Source organism: Cupressus sempervirens, chromosome 5 (genome assembly GCF_028749045.1).
Source record: "Cupressus sempervirens isolate cs-2001-9-10 chromosome 5, ASM2874904v1, whole genome shotgun sequence".
NCBI lineage: Eukaryota > Viridiplantae > Streptophyta > Pinopsida > Cupressales > Cupressaceae > Cupressus > Cupressus sempervirens.
In genome coordinates this window covers 700,172,232-700,194,007 of record NC_143122.1, presented here as the reverse complement: position 1 = coordinate 700,194,007, position 21,776 = coordinate 700,172,232, and the positions used below count along the sequence as shown (strand labels likewise).

Genomic DNA, 21,776 nt, shown 5'->3' with positions numbered 1-21,776 from the left:
TTTCATCACCACTGCTATCTCCTTCCAAAAACGAGTCATATGAGTCGGATGAGCTATTTTTTTCTTCTTTTTCATTTTCTGTTCACTTTATAAGTCCATTGCCCGATTGTATGCTTTGGTGTATGATGATGGTGGCACAATCTTCATTTTCTTCCTTAACTCTAGGCGTAGTCCTTCAATGAACCATCGCTTTTTCAGCTCATCTACCAACTTACTTTCTATTTTATTTATTAATTCTTTTAGTTTTCTAGCATATACACGAACTGTTTCATTTTTTCCTTGCTTTGTGATATAGATTTCTGCTATGATCTCATTATCGTTTCAAAACAATTGAAATTCGGTGATAAACTTCATTTTAACTCCTGCCCATGTAGTTAATTTTTCGAGATCGGCATCAACAAACCAATCAATTGCTAAACCCCTTAGGGTTGCTGGAAATTGTCAAACCCATTCATCTGTACCGGTTACGCTATTTTTCGTTCAAATTGTTTCGCATGTCTTACAGTGTCTGATTGGATCGGCCATTCCATCACCATCAAACTTTGGCAATTTTTTCTTTGGTCTAGCCATTACTATTCGAGTTGGAGGTACTTGTTGTGTACCCTCGCTATTTTGCACACCCGCGCTGTTCTACACACCCGCACTGTTCTGCATACCCGCACTGTTCTGCACACCCGCACTATTTTGCACACCTGCACTGTTTCAGACAGTCGTCTTATTTCCAACAGTCACATTACTTAGTGAAAAAGGGTTTTCCTCAAGCGAAGTTGTCTGTCCCGGAAGTGTATCGCAAACAAAGAGTTCACTCCACGCTCGTGCTCCCTTAACACTCTGAATTGTGCGAGTTAATTCCCTTATGTTTGGATTCTCTTCCCTTGACATATACAGGTTAAGAAATTCCTCCCTTGTTTCTTCCACCAAATTCAACCGCTGTCGAGTCTCTTCCAACAATTCCTCGGTGCTTTGGTGTCTGTCGGCAATCTGCAGAAACCTCCGTCTGCACTCGGCCTGTTGTGCCAAAATTAAAATTTCTTGTGCAGCGTGTATTTCATCTTTTCCCTTTATCTTATTTCTATCCTTGTTAAGCTGATTCGACATTAGTCTTCATTCCTCCGCCTTCATTCCAGGTCCATTGGGCAACAGCGCCAAATGTTTACTATACGGGGTAAACGGTTTATTAATGCATATCATAGTAACGAGAATCGCCCAAATATCGCCTGATTCGGCGATTCCGCGACCAGATTCATGTTGTATGATTTTTTTTGCATCGTGTATTGGTATTGCCGATTTCTGGGCCATGAATCACCTGAATCGCCGATTCGGGCAATTCATGTAAAAATCGCCAAAATCGCCTTTAAAAATCGGGTATGAATCGCCCGCGGAATGTAAAAAGGGAAGTTGAAATTTTTTTTAAAATACTTGTTTTTTTCACTTTGTGTTTGACCTATTCTCTTTGTTATAACCCTAAAGGGCCTTCTATTTGTTAAGTATGAGTAGAAGAGAGGAAAAGTGTGAGAGAAGAAGAGAAAAGAAAAGCCATAGGTTTCCAACCGGCAAGAAGGAAGAGCACCAAAGAGATCAGCAAGCCATTTGGGGAGCCCATCAATTGCTTTGAGAGCATTAAGGAGCCAATATCAACACTCCTCAACTCATTTGCAAGAGGTAAGTGCTTATTTTTTCTTGCATGTTAATGTATTATGCATTTTTTGTTAAATTTTTAGTGTATTATGCGTTTTTTGTTAAATTTCTATAGTTTTCAAGAATTTTAGTGTAAATCTTGAATGTTCTTTATTTTTACTAAGTTGCAAGCTAGGGTTTGTTGTTTTCTAATTTTTATTAGCTTCAAACTTTGATATTTTACATTAAAAAAATTATTGCAGCAGCCTTTGCTCTCATTTTTCGCAAATTCCAATGGGTAAAAAAGATGAATGTTGGAAATATAATGAAGAGTTTCCTGGAAGAACCAAATATCAAACAAAATGCATGTTTTGTAAAGAAAAAATAACTTCCAGAGGTATTTATAGATCGAAATTCCACATTGCTGCTATACCTGGACACGGTGTTACAGTTTGCACTCACCAAACTCCTGAGGCAAAACGCACTTGCTTAATGGCATTAGAAAAAATTGAAAAAGACAAAGCAAATAGGAAAATGCAAGTTGAAGGGTTAAGGGGTATTGGCTCCCATGTTCCCGCATCCGCAGCCGCATCCACATCTGCATCTGCATCAGCTTCCGCATCCGTAGGTTGTGTTGGAGAGGGTTCTTCTAGGCCTCCTTTTTATCCTAATTCTTTTGCTCGTGCTAGTGCTAGTGCTAGTGCTAGTCGATCACATATTGAGACAGAGTCCCACACCAACCTATTGCAACCTAGAGTGCGAAAAAACAAAATGGATAGTTACTTTGTGCCCCGCACTACTCCTGGTTCCCAACCCATGCTTGAGGGCATGGGTTTGAACAAAGAGATTCATGATGCTGCCAGAAAGGAGATATGCAAATTTTGGTACTTTTGCAACATTTCATTTATTGCAGCCAGGTAATTGATTCTTTTTTCTTTGTTTTCTTTAAAGTTAAAATTAAAAGTAAAAGTAAAACTTTAATTATATCTACTTGTTTTATAATTTGAGTCTTTGACATCTAAACTTTTATTTGTGACAGGGCTCCTTATTGGCAGAATATGATAGAGGATACCTCTTGGATGAGATGGTAGAGGACATGAGGGTTGACCTCGAGGAGAACCGAAAAGAATGGATTGCAAAGGGTTGCACCATCATGACTGATGGTTGGACCGATAGGAGGAATAGAACACTCCTCAATTTTCTTGTATCCTGTGGAGGTGATTGATCATTCTACTTTCCTACATACATAATTGTAAATTTTGATTTGTTGAATGCTAATTCGTTAATGATCCATTTAATATTATAATTCGTTGTTTTGTTACTTGTAAGATATACCATGTTCATAAAATCCATTGATGCTTCCGCACATGTGAAAAATGCCACATATTTATGTGAGGCTATTGAGGAAGTTATAGCAGAGGTGGGGGAACAAAATGTGATCCAGGTGGTGGCGGATAATGCAGCAAATTATATTGTAGCAGGTAAACTTTTAACTTTTCAAGTTTTGAAAATAAATTTATTTGAATTTTGAAATTTGAGTTTCTAATTGACTTAAAATTGTTGTAGGTAAACTTTTGATGGAGAGGCACCCCACCATATTTTGGTCGCCTTGTGCGGCACACTGCATTGACCTCATGTTGGAGGAAATTGGCAAACTTGAGTTTGTCAAGTCATGTGTGGAAAGGGCAAAAAACATATGCAAATTCATTTATAATCATGCATTTGTCCTTAGCACAATGAGGAAGTACACAAAAGGCAAGGAGTTAGCTCGCCCAGGTATCACGAGGTTTGCCTCGAATTTCATCACCTTGCAGTCCTTGTTGACATCAAGAGATGGATTGAGGAGCATGTTTGTTGGGCAGGAGTGGATTTGCTCTTCCTATGCTACGACCACTGTAGGGTTAGATGTGGCGGATTGCATATTTTATGAGGATGGTTTTTGGAAACCCGCTAGAGAAATCCTTAAGGTAAATTTATTGCAATTTAACATTTAGTATTTTGCTTTTACTTTAAGTTATATTATTTTATATTTAAGTTTTGACTCAAATTTTTTGTTTTACTTTATATGTAGGTCACTGAGCCCCTTGTAGCTTTGCTACGAACTGCTGATGGGGAGAAGCCCTCTATGGGCTACATTTATGAGGGCATGGATAGGGCCAAGGAGGCCATCGAAGCCCAATATGCAGGAGTGCAGGAGAGGTATGGCCCTATTTGGGACATCATCGATAGGAGATGGCAAAATTAGCTCCATCGACCCATCCACGCAACAGCTTACTATCTGAATCCGACATTTCATTTCCGTCCTAAGTTCAAGGCGGATGCGGAGGTTCTCACTGGCTTATACACAGTGATTCAGAGATTGAGTAGCGATGAAAATAGCGCTGCTGCGATTGTTGAGCTAGACCAATTCAACAATAAGGAGGGGCCACTTTTCTCTGGCAGGATGGCCATAAATGCTCAGACAACACTACAGCCAGGTAAAAATTAAATAATGTATTCAATGTTCATGAATCTAGATTCTAAACTTAAAGTTGATTATATAATGCATTAATTTTAGAGTTGTAATTTGTAAATGAGACTAATTGTTTTTGTTTTTTCCTTATTTCAGATAGATGGTGGCAAATGTTTGGGGCCACAACCCCAAACCTTCAAAAAATTGCCATCCGCATTCTGAGTCAGCCGAGCAGCGCTTCTGGATGTGAGCGCAGTTGGTCCATATTCGAGCACATCCACTCGAAGAGGAGAAACAAGTTGACAATGCAGAGGTTGAATGATCTTGCCTTTGTTCATTACAACCTTCGTCTTAGGATCAGACAGATTTTGGGCGTTGACTCCTCTCCGATCATTCTGGAGGAGATTGATCCAGAATTAGAGTGGATCACAGAGACCGTGGACCCAATCTTCACTGAGGAAGACCACGTGTGGGTTGACCAAGTGGATGTAGAGGCTGAGGCTGTGGCCAAGGCAGAGGAGGCAGCTAGAGCACGTTCAGGCATTGGTAGACGCACACGCGCACGCACAGACGCAGGCCCTAGCGACGTTATTCGTGAGCCCATTGCCCATGCAGGGGACATGGCTTGGCAGTCCCCTAGGACCTACCTTACACGCCTTTCTCATAGGAAAACTGGATACTCAGAGGCTGAGGTTGAGGTTGCAGCAGAGCTAGAGGATGATGATGAGGATGATGATGAGGCTTGAGCTGGAGCCTTGTTTTTATATTTTGTTTACACTGTATAGATATTGATAGTGATACTGAATCATTGATAGACATATGTTTCAAACTTTCATGGATCTTCATCTTAGATTTATACATACATTTATGATTTGATGTCTTATAGATCTTCATGATTTCATCTCACTGATTCTATGATTTGAATCACTATGATCATTTGATTTTTATTTACTTCAGCTAGCATACAATTTACATTTTAGTACATAATGATAACATAGTTACGTATGTAATGGATTTTATGTTTCATGTTTATGTATGTTAGATTCTATTTGATGATGTTATAGTGTTTTTAAGTTATATTCAACAAAGGGTCCATGAAATAAGTCTTAAATTGTTAAAATCTTTACATTTAAAGGGTTTTTTTCAAATTTGCTAATTCATCGCCGATTCACCAGCGATTCACCCCCGATTCACGATTCGATTCGGCCGTGCCAATTCCGATTCACATTACTTTGATGCATATAGACAATAGACAAGAACATGTAACACAGCAGTACTCCTTTTATTATTCGCATATATGTCAATGAGATTACATAGTGCTTTCAATGATGATTACAATAATGATCCAAAGTCTATTCCGGATGGTGTACATATACCATTCCGAAGGGGTGACTCAACTGTCACGCCCATTCAGAAATAATTAATTCTACTCACCAGCTACATAATTATTACCAACTACATGCTAATCTACCCGTCGGCTATTTTATAACTTTACCGACAACAATATGTTCTTCTTGGCTATACATTAAACATTGTGTTAAGATAGTAGTCTATTATATTTCCCTATAAAGATGGTTGCTATATGTTTATGTCAGAAAAATTTGCATTTATGTTCAGCAAGGAACCCTTCCCCTATTCTTTGAAATTATTTTTGGATGATTTGGACTTTATGTCAAGTAATCTCTTCAATTTTACTTCAATTCCACTATTCACATCTATATCATAGCTATATGTAGGTGTTAGTTTTTCTTTCTTGCTTTCCAATTAAAAGCATACTTAGAAAATCAACATTCTACTATAAGAGGGAGGTATACTTCTAAAATACAAAAGAGAGTTATCCATTTAATGGAAATTCCTCCAATTGATGGTTCTATTTTGTCATTCATTTATAGGTACTAAGGAGTCATTTTTAAGAGGTTATTTGTGAAAGGCAAAAATCTGAACTAACAAGGCACATGATCCATGAACCACAACTCTACTAGCCAAAACTCCTAGAAAACAAGAAAAGAGGATTTGCTTCAAATTTCATGTGATATTTTAATAGGTAGCTTGCCACTGCATTCAAATATGAGTTTCTTTTCAACAAAAGTGGAAACAGTTATTTTATCTATGGCTCAATACACCTCATATAACATAGTGATCTCTAGAATGAAGATCATTGGTGGAAAGAAGAGTTAAAAAATTGCATTAGTGCGTATCAAAGTTATTATATCGTGTGCAGAAACTTGAAACACAAACTAAACGTCCATAAAATAGACCTATGACCCACTAGAACCTAACTAACTATAATCAACTTATCAAATCCCTTGTACAATCAACCCAAATTATTTACTGCAACAGAAGACAGGCAAGCATCACATTCACAAATCAATTTCAGTTCTTTTTCTATAGCATTTTCAGTAGCTATCATTTTTAATTTTGCATCTCTAATCTAAATACAATTCTCTTTGCTCTTGTTATACCACTTTTTAGGTTGATTCCATTAGTTACCCTCTTTGATCTATAAAGAATCTCCAGTTTTAATTAAGTAAAGTGGTCAATAAGAGCATTTTTGTTGAGAGATACTTATTCATAGTGACCCGTTCCAGCTCAGCTATGATTAGGTATCTATAGGAAATGATTGAAAGCAGTTATGTAAGTTTATAGCACCTTGTTAAAGTTGACCAGTCTGCCAAATGCTCCCAGAAGTACAACATTCTTCTGTTACTGCATAAACCTTTAAATGTTGATTTAAACTCTAGAACTACGTAAGTTCCTATGATTTCTAACATTTTGAACATTGTTATTTTTGCATATATACAATGTCATAATAACCGCTACCTTCATATACGACAAGTTAATAGACTTTATGTGAAACAAACTAATGGTATTGAATTTGTTGACAAAAATCTTGAAAGGAAAAAACTGCTAATTGGTTCATCTTTTCATCAGTGGTACAATTCCTGTTTTGTGGGTGAACTGAGCAACAATTTTAATGTAAGTGAGTTTTACCTTAAAAACCACCCTTTCAGGAAGATATACTACTAAGTCTTTTAACTTTCTTCTTGAAGTCTTTGTTGATGAGAGTTAGTTGTTTCAAGCAAGAGGGCTCTTTATAAATTTGCATAAATTGGCAATGGATCTAAATAGTGTTAGTCTTAATCCATTTATTGATGCAGAATCTAATACGAACCATTTGGCTGACTACCGCCAACTATTTGATAAAATGCATCTAGTAATTGCATATGTGATTGTATCTTTCAATGCACTAATAGATTTTGGTAATCATGTATTTTAATTGATTAAGAGGGTCTAAATGGAGATTAAAGAGTTCGCCAGAGGATGGAGGACTATTCCCATCTCCAACTAGCTTCTTTGTCAGAGATTGGGATACTATACTGCTTGACAGGTAGGTTTGGTAGGAATAGTGGCTTTTTCACGTAATGTCCCCTTTTAGGATCACCTTTTACGTTGTCCTAATTTAAAAAATCCAAAATTAAATAGGAGCAAAAATGTAATTAGATATGTTATTCTTACTCAAATAAGATGGCACAGGCTGTATAAATATCTGAAGTTTGATTTATCATATCAAGTATCTTAGATCAATCTCCTTTCTTAAATGGGATTCTTTTGCTCAGTCTACTCTCAAAATCTTAACACTCTTCTATTGTTGCTCCCCTTTTTTGCTTGGAATAAAATCTCCTTTATTGGTGAAAGGGTCAGCACCTTTCATTATAATTATATCACCACTTTTCATTGTTGCCTATGAGAATAATATATTATTCCCCAAATTTATCTCTCTTGTATGTCCTCAAATGAAACATATTCACCTTTCTCTCTTCCAATGTGGGGAAGTCACACCTCTTAATCATGGCTTCCTTTTGCAAAGGTTGTAACCTTCCACATATACCACTCTTTGGATGAACAACCCTTCATCATTTATGCCCTTTGACAGAATCACAACCCTTCATACATGTCCCTCCTTGGAAGAGTCACAAGCCTTTATAATTACCACCCTTTCAAATAGTCACAACCCTTCATAACCTTTATCTTTGAAGGAGTCACTTCCTTATTTTTTCTCAGTTCTTTTTCCTCTTCTATTAATTCTTTCTTGCTTCACACCTTCCCTTTTTAATTCCTTCCTCTCTTCCCCTTTCAAATCATGATTAAGGGAGTTGCATATTTCATTTCATGTTTTTTGACCCTTCATTAACTTAATGAAATGTAATTATAACTAAATTTAATTATGTTATATTTTAGTTTTATTATTTTGTATATTTAATTTACATTTTATTTGTAATCCTTTGTATTTTAATTTTATTATTGGCTATTTTAACTGAATTACATTTATAACTACATTTTTGCTCCTATTTGGTTTTGGATTTGTGAATTTAAGGCGAAGTATAAGGTGATCCTAAAAGAGGGCATTACATGAAAAAACCTCTACTCCTACCAAACCTGCCTCTCAAGCAATTTAGTATCCCAAACTCCAACTAAGAAGCTAGTTGGAGATGCAAATAGTCCTCCATCCTCTAGTGGGTTTTCCAATCTTCATTTACACCCCCATAATTAATTAGAATATATGATTACCAAAATCTATCAGTATACTTAAATGTAATCTCCTAAATATGTAGAGGAGAAAGTATATATAACATAAGAGAAGAAAGTATGTAAAATGCGATATCCTATGTATGATCCAATCCAATACAGGATCACAAATTTTGTAATGCAAAGCCACTGACTGCAAGTGAGGCTTTGATTGCATTGTAAAGAAACGATGATATTGCTATCACTGTCTTGTAATTGTTAGAAGCAAGAGTTGTAAATTCATAATCAACCAAACTTTTAAAAGTTTTGGGCTATACTAGAGGTTTTTTTTACTCTGTTCTTTCCTCCCAGTGCCCACAAAAAATTGAGTTTTAAAATTTAAAAATTTTAAATAAATATTGTTGGTGTTGGCTCTCGATTTAACAGAATTTGAACAACCAAGTATGCAAGGCAAGAATGCGTCTATGGGCAGCTATCTCCAATAATGGACACAATTTACCAAGAACCTAGGCCAACTATAAGGCTATACTCCTTCTGCACTTCAGGCTCTGCAAAACCTAGGCGGGTGGACCTATAGATTCTTTATATGGTACCAGTTATCAAAGCATACACTGAATCTAATGAAAAGCAGATAAAAACCCCTAAATCTTCTATACTTAACTAAGAATTACCAGAACGAAATAGCTAAGAACATAACTCATGAAACTAGCAAGCTAAGTGCGGGTTAACATTGAATAGCTTTCAACATAAAAGGGAAAATTGATTTAATATGTTGATAACAGCAAGACCCAAGTATGAGCAACAGAACTTAATGATCCTATCTCTGACCAGTGCCTTATCTTTTGGGAAATTAAATGAATTATAACCATACATCTTCTGGAAATCTCAGACATATCTCTACATCAAGATCCCTGATCTATCCTTCAGTTTGTGAACTCGCATCTGTTACAGAATGAATCTCATACTCAGAACATCCTATCATGAAATCTGAAAACCCTGTGACAAACATCAAGCAATTACATGGTTCTTTGCTCCACCAGCAAGACATTTTAATCACATACATTCCTAAACGAAATACAACCTAATCTATGCTTTTTGATCACAAATTAGAAGAAATAACAAATCCATAATCAGGAGACAAGATTCAGACTGAACTTAAAACCTTTGTTGTGCTTTATTTGTTTTCCTTGAAAGCAAATACATAAAAGATATACAGAAATGACTCATGAAATCACCTAACCAGTAAGGACTATCCGCATAAAAAATCAAAATGTTGTTCAATACCACAGAGAAATGCTAGGTGTGTGGCTTTCACAGCCTGAGCAAAGCTCCAAGAACTGAAAATGAAAAACCAACCAACAACCTCTTTTAGAGAAGAAGAAAGAATATGTATGAAGAGGGCAATTCTCGAATTGATTTTGCAGTCGACAAGTGTCCCTTCAGAATTCCCTTTCAGGAAGATGAAAAAACCTCTTTCTAACTTCTCCATCCAACTGAAAATCAAATCTTCATCATTCTTACCTCTCAAAGGCATCAAGTATTTTAGAAATCTGATGAAAGAATATAACTGATTTTCATGTAAAAATGAACTCGGTAAAAGTAACAAATCAGTTAAAATGGTCTTGAGAAGACAAGAAAACAACCCCAAGTTGATTTTCTTCACTTTCAGATTGCAACTAACCTTTAAAACTATCCTCTAACCTATATTAATCATCAATGAAGAACTCAACCTGTTCTATCGCCAATGCCCAAGATTTTACAAATTGGCCTATAACTTGAACTGGTGAACACTTGTGCATAATCTGACTCCAAAAATAGAAATTTCAATTTCTCACGATTCTGGCGGTATATGATAAGGCATACTTTGCTTTCCGGAAACGCCCAAAAATTCGGTTTGAAAAATGCCCGTCTGCTATGAAACTCAGCTCTGCAACTTCTTTAATTTTAAATTTTCCAAATTTTAAAAAAAAAGCCTAATGTTGAAACTTTGGAAAATGACGCTTTTAAAATTAAAAAGGGTCTGACGTGCACACTTTGAAAAAAATAATAATAAAAGACCATATTTCTTATTATTTTTTAAAATTCTCCTCTCCTCTGAAATCGAGGTCAACCCCAGGTTTGACTAGCGCCACTTGGCGCTTCCTGATTGGACACCTAATATGAATGCCACATGTCATCTCCTGGTTCTCCCTCGCTATGTCGCTATATTAACGGGTGAGCAGCTTCTTCTTAACGACATAGCAAGGACCCTCAAATTTGCCACGTGGCACGATCCGGTGCCTCTAATCTGCCTCGTGCCACGTCATCATCACTTCCAGCCTCGCTATGTCGCCATAGCTAACTAGCGAGCACTTCCTGTTGGCGAGATAGTGACACCCGCTCGATCAGGACACATGTCGAAATCCTGCACACCTTCGCCACATCAGCGTTAATGCACTTCCGTTCAAAATTTGGCCCGTGTCACGATGAAGTCACCTCCAACTAGCATTTGGGTCGAGTCCCACGCGGGCTTTGCTTTCACAAAAGCCATATGTCTTATAGACACTAACTCTATCTTGTGCAAAAGTATTTAAACTATAAAATATTTGCTCACCCACCCAATGTGGGATAAGGTGTTTTGAATGTTTCGCCCTTTGACTGCATTTTCAATCGCTCTATATGCCTTTTGTAGGCGTGGAGATCCCTTTATATTGCGTTAGTCTCTGCTCTTTGCTACTGGACGACCCCCTTTTTAAATGCATGGAGCTCCTTTTCAAACATGTTTGCCCTCTATGAATGCATGGGATCTTCATTTCTATGGTCTACGGCTTGGACTGGCATGAATTGCGCTGGGTGTCTCAAATTTTAAACGCCTTCTTGTGTTTTCCCTTTAACCATGCCGCCTCCTTGCTGATCTCATTGGCTGTAGACGCTTTGTTTGTTTTTATGCGCGTGTTCTGCCTGAAAGCGTGGGCATCTTCTTTTAAAAAACTGCGGGTTCCTTCTTTTTGATTATGCAGGGTGTCTCTTTATGTCTGCATGGCCTCTTATTCTTCTCACCGTTACCCTGCACTCTTCCTACATGGCGTCTCCATCTGCTGCTGCCTTAGTGTGGGTGGCCCTTTGGCGTGATGCTTGCATGGAGTCTTTGTGTAACTGATGCCTCCTCTGTTTTATTGGCGGCCCTCCTTTAACATTGAATTCTCTCTTCTTCACGAATGCATGGACGTGAGGTAAGATACAATTGTTGCGGCTTGGTCCCCTTTGAAGTTGATTGTTGACTCTCTCCTTTGGTGTGGGCGTTTTCCTGTACCTGCAACAGCCTTCATCTTGTTTCCAAAGGCTGAATGGTGTAGCTGCTCTTTAATCAAATGGCCCACACTCAACATCATGTTTTATCTGCCAAGGTTTATGTGTTTGTCGATTTGCTCCTTGATGTAGCCAAATTTATTGGCTTGACCACGTGTTATCTTTGTTATGGCAAGTTCCTCGGCAGTATTAATTTGAAAAGCTTGTGTTGTGTTCAATTCAGCAGGTGGACTACCTGTTTCAAGATTTGAAAACGTCGTACCATTAGATGGAGATGCCCTGGATCTCTTGGTTGACAAATATTCAGGTGTTTCACAAGTGGTATGCAAAAGTCCATCTTCCTGTTGAGACAAGGCACTCAGTTCAAAATCTGAAAACTTCAGGTTCCCTTGAGATTCTAGGAGAAGCTTTTCTTTTTTAGCTTTAAAATCCCTGTGATAAACACCCTTGCTATGGGAGTAATCAAGAGCATCTATAAACTCTACATGATTCATTCTCATTAAGTCTTCCCTAATAAACCTATGGCCTATCGAACAATGCAAAGAGATTAAGTCCTTGAGATAAAGTTATCAATTCAAAAGCATTCATCATCAATGGACATGTTTCTTTCTCTTCTCTTGACAAATCAAACCTTTAGTTTGGTCATTCTTTCCTGTAATTTGATCTCCCAACAAATTTTTTGGCAAAATTCATCTCTCTCCCCATCACCAATGCTAACTTACATCATTTTCAGATTCAGGACATACTAATAAAACAAATTCATTCTAATTCCTTTTTTAAATTATCTTGAAAATCCCACAATGCCCTATCATTTTGACAAGATTAGTCGGGTCCCAAAGTGGGCCCAGCTAAAAAAATTTCGTTTCCAAACAGCTGAACTGCAAAACTGATCTATTAACCATTTGGCACTGATTAGAAACAAGTTCGATCACCGATTAATCAACTAAAAACCATTTTACCACTGATCTGCAAACTGTCAAATTGGTGCCAGATGGTCCGTTGACTGGCCTTAAAAACTAACCCGAACCTTTGGCCAGGCTCTGAAAACTGGCACACTGACTCTTTGCTCCACATATTTTCACCCTATCAGATCTCGTCTTATGACGAATTCGGAATCAAAAGATATTCGTTGTCAAAGTTGACCTTTCGGAACTGCCTACAAACAAACATGTCAAAAAGCACTAAAATGGGTTCGGAATCGGCTTCAAAAACTAGGCAAATGAGCACATGAGGAAATGAAAACTGGGGCATTGGTTCTCTGTCATGAGGACATTACGGATCTACGATTTGGGCTCATGACGAATAACAGGACGCAAATGGCAGACGTTTAAAGTGGGCTACCTAGAATTTTGCAACTAGGAACATTGACTGAAAAGTGATTTTTAGAAATGGAAATGACCTGGAAAAATGTGCATACGGATTCATCATGACTTACAAACTGACACACTTGGAGTATTTTCAGAGGACAATACAGGGGTACAATCCATTCGATCTCACCAATCACGGATCTCAAGTTAAAACGTCTCGAATAGGGGTCCTGATAAATCTGCAAATGCTGACACTAGTAAAAAGATAAAAATTGCATTTGGAATTGCGTTTGAAAACTAACCAAACGGATTCGTCAAGACTTAAAAATTGAAACATATGAAGTCTCTGACATCTACAATGCAACGCAAAAGGAATTTTAGCATTTTGGTCAACTAGTCAAAAGTTACAGAATGTCAAATAGGGCTTCCCAGAAAAATGAACAATGTGCATCAGCATGAAAACGTTAAATGACCAACTTTGAGGGATTCAAAACCTAATCAAACGAACTCAAAACGACTCAAAATCTAAAACATAGTTTCTTAGGTATGGACACTAGACAATCTCAGAGTGGTGAATCACAAAACATTTCTGGGTGCGAGATATTCAATCACAAACAAGGCCTCCTGTCGCTGTTTGACATTTAGGGTAAAATGCAAATTAGACATTGCTCAAAACAGGACTTCACCAAACAGCTCGGAATGATGTTTTAACTTCATGGAACAGGAAGACAGGATGAATGGAGGGTGTTAGAAACATTAAACACCTTACAAAGCTCAAAAGTACAGCCGGGTACATAGGCATTAAAAGCATTCATAGGGCTCAAAATCTCGATGGTACTCAAAATTGACCTTGCAATTTTTAGTCCCAACAGTTGGCTACAGCCTATTACCCATAAAAAAAATTCTAACAGTGTACTTAAAGGTAAGATAACATATGCAATTCCTTATTGTTGCATTTTGTCAAATAGTTGGTGGTAAACAGCCAAATGATTTGCATTAGAATCTACAACAATAAATGTATTAAGACTAACACTATTTAAAACTACTGTCATCTTATGCCAATATATAAAGAGTCCTCTTGCTTGAAAAAACCACTTTCTGTCAACAGAGACTTCAAGAAGAAAGTTAAAAGACTTGGTAGTATATGTCCTGAGACAATGTTTCCAAGGTTAAACACACTTCCAATAAAATTTCTTGTTAGTTTTGTTCCAGTATTACACACAAAAGGAATTGTACCACTGAAGAAAAAATCAACCAATTAGCAGTTTTTTTTCCTTTCAAGATTTTTCTCAACAAATCCATACAACACAGGGTTGACTTTTCTCTATCACATTCTATGGACTGTCATCTTATCTTTCAATCTACTTTCAATATAAGTTTGAAACTATGTTCTTGAAGTTTTCCATATAGACCAAATCCTTGGATTGTTCCAAGGGTTTTAGATTCTCCTAATGGTCTCCATTCGCTATAATAATAGATATGTCTCCTCCAACGAAATAAAAGTATAAATGATTGATCTCCTTCTTTGATTAGTTCTCAAACTCCTTATCAATTTGCTTAAAATAATTGATTCTTAAATCTGCTTATAGTCTACTCAAGATCTGTACATATTCACCCTTATGTTCTGCGACAAAACACCTTTGAAACCTCCTTGATGTTCTTCAAACATTTCTTCTCAAAGGGGACTGACAAAATCTGCTCACAAATCTGCTTAAATCTGTTGGCAAGTCTGGCAAATGTCTCCCAATAAATCTGGAAAACGTATCAAATAAATTGCTTATAAATTTGCTTAAATGAACTTCAATGTTTAATCCTCATGAGTTTGCTATATCTGCTCAGAAAGTCTGAAATAATTTGATTATTCAGTCTTCAAAAATCCGCTCACAAGGTCTGCTCAGATTTTCTTTTATATCAGAGTGATAATGAATTGAATCCATGATAAAATGATCTCCAATAATTTCTAATTTTTACCCTCCAAATACTACTTGTAATATCTCTCAGGCTGGCAGGAACATTGCTTTGATACCACTGTAATGTCCACTTTTGGAATCGTCTTATACTTTAGCTTAAATTCACAAATCCAAAATGAAATAGGAGGAAAAATGTAGTTAGATATGTAATTCTCACTCGAATAAGATGAGATACTTGTGATATTGCTATCAAGATTCAACTGTATAGTGTTTGAGTCAAACTCATTCACCCATGTTGAATGAGTAGTGGTTCACACAGACCTATCTTATGAGAATGAAAGGAACACTTAGCACTCATTGGATCTAGGTGATGCTTACAGAGGTGAAGCATCGGTACTTCCCAGAAGGTCACCCATCCCAGTACTACTCCAGCTCGAGTGCGCTTAACTAAGGAGTTTCCTTCATGGTTAAACCCACTCTACTTGCAACCCCATAATTGTTACATCCCAATTTTTGGCTCAATTTAAAAAATGCTCATAGAGTCGTTGATATTTCATTTGAAGTTAGTTGACAGGTAAAATTAGTTATGATCATGTGAAATGGGAAATTGGTTCATCATTATAATTTCATATGAAAATGACATGTTCATTAATCGTTATTATTGTTATTGAGATCTTGGAAAGAAAGAGATGATACAATGGTATTTGATGCTTTAAATGGTATTGGTCATTATGATGCAGTGGTATCTAATACCCTAAATGGTATTGGTCACTACGATACAATGGTATATGTGGACTAACTTGGATTTTGCAGATGCTGCGCTAGGCGGATTCCGGTTTCGAAATTTAGGGTATGGAAAACTTAAATCCTCTAGTTAGATTTATTAATGATGCTTTCAATTGTTAGTCTTGATATTACAGTTAAACTGATTGTAACCGTTAATATCTTTCACATGAACATAACTTTTACAATTGCCTTCTCATGAATGTGAATTAGTATCTGTATTTCAATGGTATGCTAGTTGATAACCAAGGCCCGAGAAAAGGGGTTGTTACATATGGTATCAGAGCTCTGGGTTCAACACTGAATCTTGGTCTTAACATTGTTTCAGAGAAACTGATAATGTAATGTTGAAAGAGACAGGATGAATATTTATTTTGTGTAACTGAATATTATACAATATAAGCTGGAAAATCACACCAAAGATCATCCAGAATAGCCGGAAAGGGTTAAAATGATGGTGTATAGTGCATATGAATTGGACTAATGGACAAATTTGCAAAATCTTACATATGAATTAGAACCAAAGAAATAAACATGATTGACAAGCCGAGAGGTGGGTGATCGGGCACACAATGTCCATTGGAAATCCCCAACCAAGGTAGGTCTAGTGGCAAGAGTGTTGTTGTGATCACCAAAGCTCTGAATGCTAGCAATTAGAAGATAGGTTGATGGAGGGCATCCATAGCCTCATCTCTTGTCTAGTCGATACTCTAACACCAGGATGCTCGGATGGCAAAACCAGAACGGTGTACATGTGCCTTATCCCAAGTAGGGAAGGGTCATCCTTAGTAGAGAATGAGTGAGAATTACACTAGGTCCATATGCTGAGGCTTGCACAATGCAAACCAATTTCTATATTCCTTGGTGCAGTGATATCTAAACCTTGATCATAACTAGATATTTCTCTCAGTTGCATATATTCAGCATTATACTTTATGCAATTACATTCATGTTCAAATGAAATGGCTATTAATATTTTGCTATCCATTTTTGGACTTGAAAAATAAAAATAAATAAAAAATAGTGAACCATGATTTTGATCTTGAAGTGGCTGAGGTGCCTATATGTTGTTAATTCTATGTTGTAAATTGATGTTCTCTTCTAACAATGATTAAATAGTGGAAAGGTTGCACCACGCATTTTGTGCTTTTGTATAAACAAAACTATCAATGCTTATCTATGACAACATATTACTTTTGATTGACTTAAATGCTTCTTTGAAAACATTGTGGGTGATAGGATGGGCATGAGAGCCTAGGTCACATGAATGGGAAAAGTGGATTCCCAAATCTTTAAAGGTGATTGGCAAAGCACACCCAGATGATCTACCTACCTGATAAGAACCCTATGTAAATTTATTTCAGATGCTTATGATCAATTTATGACCCAAGGATAGGCTGAGTTGATAAATTCCAGCTTAAAAGGTAATGATTTTCAGCATAGAATAGATTACGAAGAACTTACAATATTTTACTTGCATCTAAATATTTGAACTGTCTCAATCGTGATAAAATGACCAAACTAGATTAGTGTGCACATGGATGTATGGATTTGAAATGTCTTATACAAAACAAACAATACTAGACAAGATATATGATGTGAGTTGATGCTATGAGAAGCATGTTATTATGAATTTGATTATGGATAAGGGAATTCTACTTTTGACACACTGATATACATGTATAATATACATGCAGTATTGATTTCATAGGGTAATGGAGTATCAAGACATATTGAATTGTTTTATATTGTTTTAGAGAGGAAATATATTTCTATCATGATATGATAATTGTAATGAAATAGTATTGTGATAAGATGGGCATGAAGGCCCGGGTTACATAAATGGAAACATGGATCCACTAACCATTTCAAGTAATCTGTGAGTTTTCAAGGATGACTTGCTCATTTAATAAGAACCATATGCCAAATGGTATGTATGAGTGATTTAATTTATATGATCAAGTTATGATCTAGACCATGTTAGTTGAGGAATTATAAATTTTTGAATGGCTGCTTCACTCTTAATTATTGAACACTGAAAACTCTTACACGAGATATCAGTATGAGAATTGAACTAAAAATATTATGAGTGTCTATATATATCATGTGGAATATGCTCTTAGAGTTTAAAACTGCAGAGTTCACGAGGACGATGAAACACAAGGGGGAGGGTGTGTTCCATCCCAATTTTTCGCTCAATTTAAAAATGTTCATATAGCTGTTGATATTTCATGTTAAGTCAATTGCCATGTAAAATTAGTAATGATCATGTGAAATGGGAAGTTGGTTTTTCGATATAATTTTATATGAAGATGACATTTTAGTTAATCGTTATTATTGTTATTTTGAGATCTTGGAAAGAAAAGGGATGATACAATGGTATTGGTCATTATGATATAGTGGTATTTGATGCCTAAATGGTATTGGTCATTACGATACAACAATATATGTGGACTAACTTGAGTTTTGTAGATGTTGCCCTTAGGCGGATTCCAGTTTCGAAAGTTAGGGTATGGAAAACTTAAATCCTCTAGTTATTTATTGATGATACCTTCAATTGTTAGTCTTGATATTTCAATTAAATTGATTGTAACAATTAATCTGATTCACATGAACATAAATTTTATAACTACCTTCTTATGAATGTAAAGTAGCATTTGTATTTCGATAGTATGCTAGTTGATAGCCAAAGCTCGGGAAAAGGGGTTGTTACAATAACCTTCACCAAGTGTTGTGCTTTATCAACCATTCATTAGAAAGCCCTTTAAGTTCATCAATCGATAAGTAAGAGATATTTTCCACAGCAAGTCAAATTGTGATATTGCTATCATGATTCAATTGTGTATTTTTTTAGTCAAACTCATGCACCCAAGTTTCATGAATAGCGGTTCACACGAACCCATATCTAGGTGATGCTCACAAAGGTGAAGCACCGAGATCTCCTACTTATTGATTGATGAGCTTAAGGGGCTTTCTAATGAATTGTTCATAAGGAAAAATACTTAGTGAAGGTTTTGTAAATAGGGTTGCAAGTAGAGTAGGTTTAACCATGAAGGAAACACCATAGTTAAGCGCACTTGAGCTAGAGCAGTATTAGGATGGGTGACCTCTTGAGAAATCTCAATGCTTCACCTTTGTAACCATCACATAGATCCCATGAGTGCTAAGTGTTACATTTATTCTCATGAGAGATGATGAGAGATGGGTCCGTGAACCTGATGCAGTACAAGGAAGGAGAATCCCCAAAGGAAATGTCCAAGCCCCCAACAAATAACCACATAGTGGAAATACAATAATAATGCAACAACAATGCAAGATCTAAAACCATACCACAGCTCTTTATTCATAAAATTGCTGATTACATGCAATATGCCCAGCTATAAGGCGTTCCGGGTTAGGGCCAAATACAACAACAATTACAATAACAATTCTAAAAGATCCAACAAGATTCAACTTACAAACCCAATCCCAACTAGTCCAAAACCACAACTGGACAAGAACACCAAGAAGGATCCACACTTGTACCCTCAGGTCCACTAAGCAATCCTTTGTTTCTCAAGCCATAGCTACTAGCTCTTCAAAGTTCACATCTAGCCTTCATCCTCTTCTCCAAGTTGGATGATCATGCTTAAAGACTCCACAAAACCCCCTACTTATACCCAACTAAGCCACAAGTCGGCCCAGTTCATTACAAATTAAAATTAAATCCCTCACGTTAAATATATGTTGAGCCACAAGTTGGCTACAATACAAATTAAATACCCAAAGTCGGCTCACAAACAACTTGGCACCAACAGGAACCAAGACCAAGCCGAGCATCAGTAAATTCCCAAGCATTGTCGAGCTGCCAATGCATGTTGAGCACCACAGTCTACATCAAGCTCCTAGTATCCTTCGAGCTTCCTTCTGAGCTGACTCGAGCAACACTATTGACGAGCTCTCAGTGCAAAACAAGGTCTCGATATCTACTGAGCACCCCAAGCTTTGTCGAATGTCTTCACTAATCAAGTCACTTGGTTAACACAACAACCAAACCAACTCAATATCAACTGAGTCGCACTTCATTCTTCGACCGAGTTCCCAAACTCCAAAGCCAAACTACACCATCCTGCAGGATTGCAAGCCAACCAGGGATGCTCCTACATCAGACACCCCTGGTTCGAAAAGATATTCTTAATAGCTAGAAGAAAATCTTCTAGGATTCCAAACATAAATCCCAAACTGATTCTTCACATACATATCCTCCAAGTCTTTAACTTGTACACTCTTTCCCTTCTTCTTCTTCTTCTTCTTCTTCTTCACATCCATTCTTGGTGTTCTACAGGTCTGCTTTCCATGCTGATCTCTAACCTTTTCAGAATCTGCCAACTTAATTTAGCTACCAATACTCAGGTTTCTTCTACTGAGCTCTTTATTCTACAAAGGAATTAGGGTATGCTTCCTGCCACCTTTCACAATTGTAAACACATTCTTGACACAATCATGCACAAACCTGCAATCATACTGCCAAGGTCTACAAAGTCACACATGACAATTGTCCATGTCCACAATATCACACAACACTTGATCCTTATATTGCCCAATCTGGAAATCAACAAAGCATTGCCCCCTCACTTCCAAAGCATGCTCACCTTGCAACCAGCCAATCCTATAAGGATAAGAATGTCTCACTCTCCTAAAACCAAGTTTCTCAACCATCTCCTCAGCAACAAGATTATCAATACTACCACCATCCACAATCACCTTGCAAACTTTACCACCAAACTTCCAACAAGTCCTGAACAAACTAGTCCTCTGATAAGAATCCAATGCCCTCTGACCAACCAATACTCACCGAGCTAGCAAACTCTCTCCTTGCTCAGGTTGATTGTCTTGGACTACAACCTCATTCACAACAGCAACTTTCCTACCATGAGGACATTCAAAAGATCTATGCTCTTCTTCACGACATCTGAAACAATTACCAGTAAACCCACATCCACCTGTCCTTCTCTTCTAATCAACAGGTTTTGGTTCACCATCAGCACTTAGTTTAGTCTTTGCCGAGTTATCCTGCTTCTCCTTCCCTCTAGCATTACCTTGATTTTTCCTCTTCAACTTATCTTTTGCCTTCAGAGCATTCCTATGTTACCCGGGGACGCGTTTCCACCTCTAAGGCTCAAGTTTCGGAAACAGGGACGAGAGGACAGCAAGAAATGTTTCCAAGCCATCCCCACCTAGATAGGAAAAAGGGAAACGCGTCCCCGAAACATAGGAAACGGTCAACGAGTTTCTGAAAATGTTGACTGTCTCGAGGACTGCATTTTCATTTCCTAGAGGTTTCCAAGACCTCTAAAAAAGTTTCCAATTTTTACCAAAAAAATAAAATAAACCACCAAACTTCAAATATATTAAAAATTAAAACTTTTAATGTTTTTTATAAAGACTTAGGTTTGTTTTGTTAATTTTTAAAACTTTAGAACTTTAGAAGGAAACGAAATATTTTCATTTCCCATCTTCCCGAAAAACGCAAGAGCCGAGTTTGCAAAGCTGAGTTTGAAGGGTTGAAGAGCTGAGTTGTTCACAAGACAAATGCAATTCACCTGGTCTGCAATTTGCAAGTTTGTTGAAGAGCCGAGTTTTGCTGCTTTTGCAGGTATATTGTCGTCTTGGGTGTTTTCATTTTGTCATCTCTATCTAGGGCGAAATTAATCTACACATTACTGGGGTCAGGCTTGGTGATTTATTTGGCAAATAGTGCCCAGTTTTGCCGTCTAAGGCTAAGCAACACCCAGCGTTTTTCTTAGGGCCTGAATCACCATTAATCTTAGGCGATTTTATTGTGGGAAGCTCACATAATGTCAAAATCATTGGGCGTCTTTTATTGATAATGATAAAAATCGTTGGGCGTCA

General features: G+C 37.0%; 1 protein-coding gene and 1 long non-coding RNA gene across 3 annotated transcripts in view; one reads left to right on the top strand and one right to left on the bottom strand.

Annotated features, from left to right (window-relative positions):
• LOC149557916 (uncharacterized) overlaps nt 1-11,735 on the top strand; it is a 30,499-nt gene extending 18,764 nt beyond the window's left edge. Inside the window, exons 3-7 of the mRNA XM_089786086.1 lie at nt 3,184-3,584; nt 3,689-3,805; nt 3,926-4,094; nt 4,226-4,761; nt 11,544-11,735. Coding sequence (XP_089642212.1) covers nt 3,184-3,584; nt 3,689-3,805; nt 3,926-4,094; nt 4,226-4,761; nt 11,544-11,735 — 1,415 coding nt within the window. The remainder of the gene's footprint in view (nt 1-3,183; nt 3,585-3,688; nt 3,806-3,925; nt 4,095-4,225; nt 4,762-11,543) is intronic.
• The window catches only part of LOC149557915 (uncharacterized), a 145,734-nt gene that overhangs the window by 97,327 nt on the left and 26,631 nt on the right, over nt 1-21,776 (bottom strand). The window lies entirely within an intron of this gene.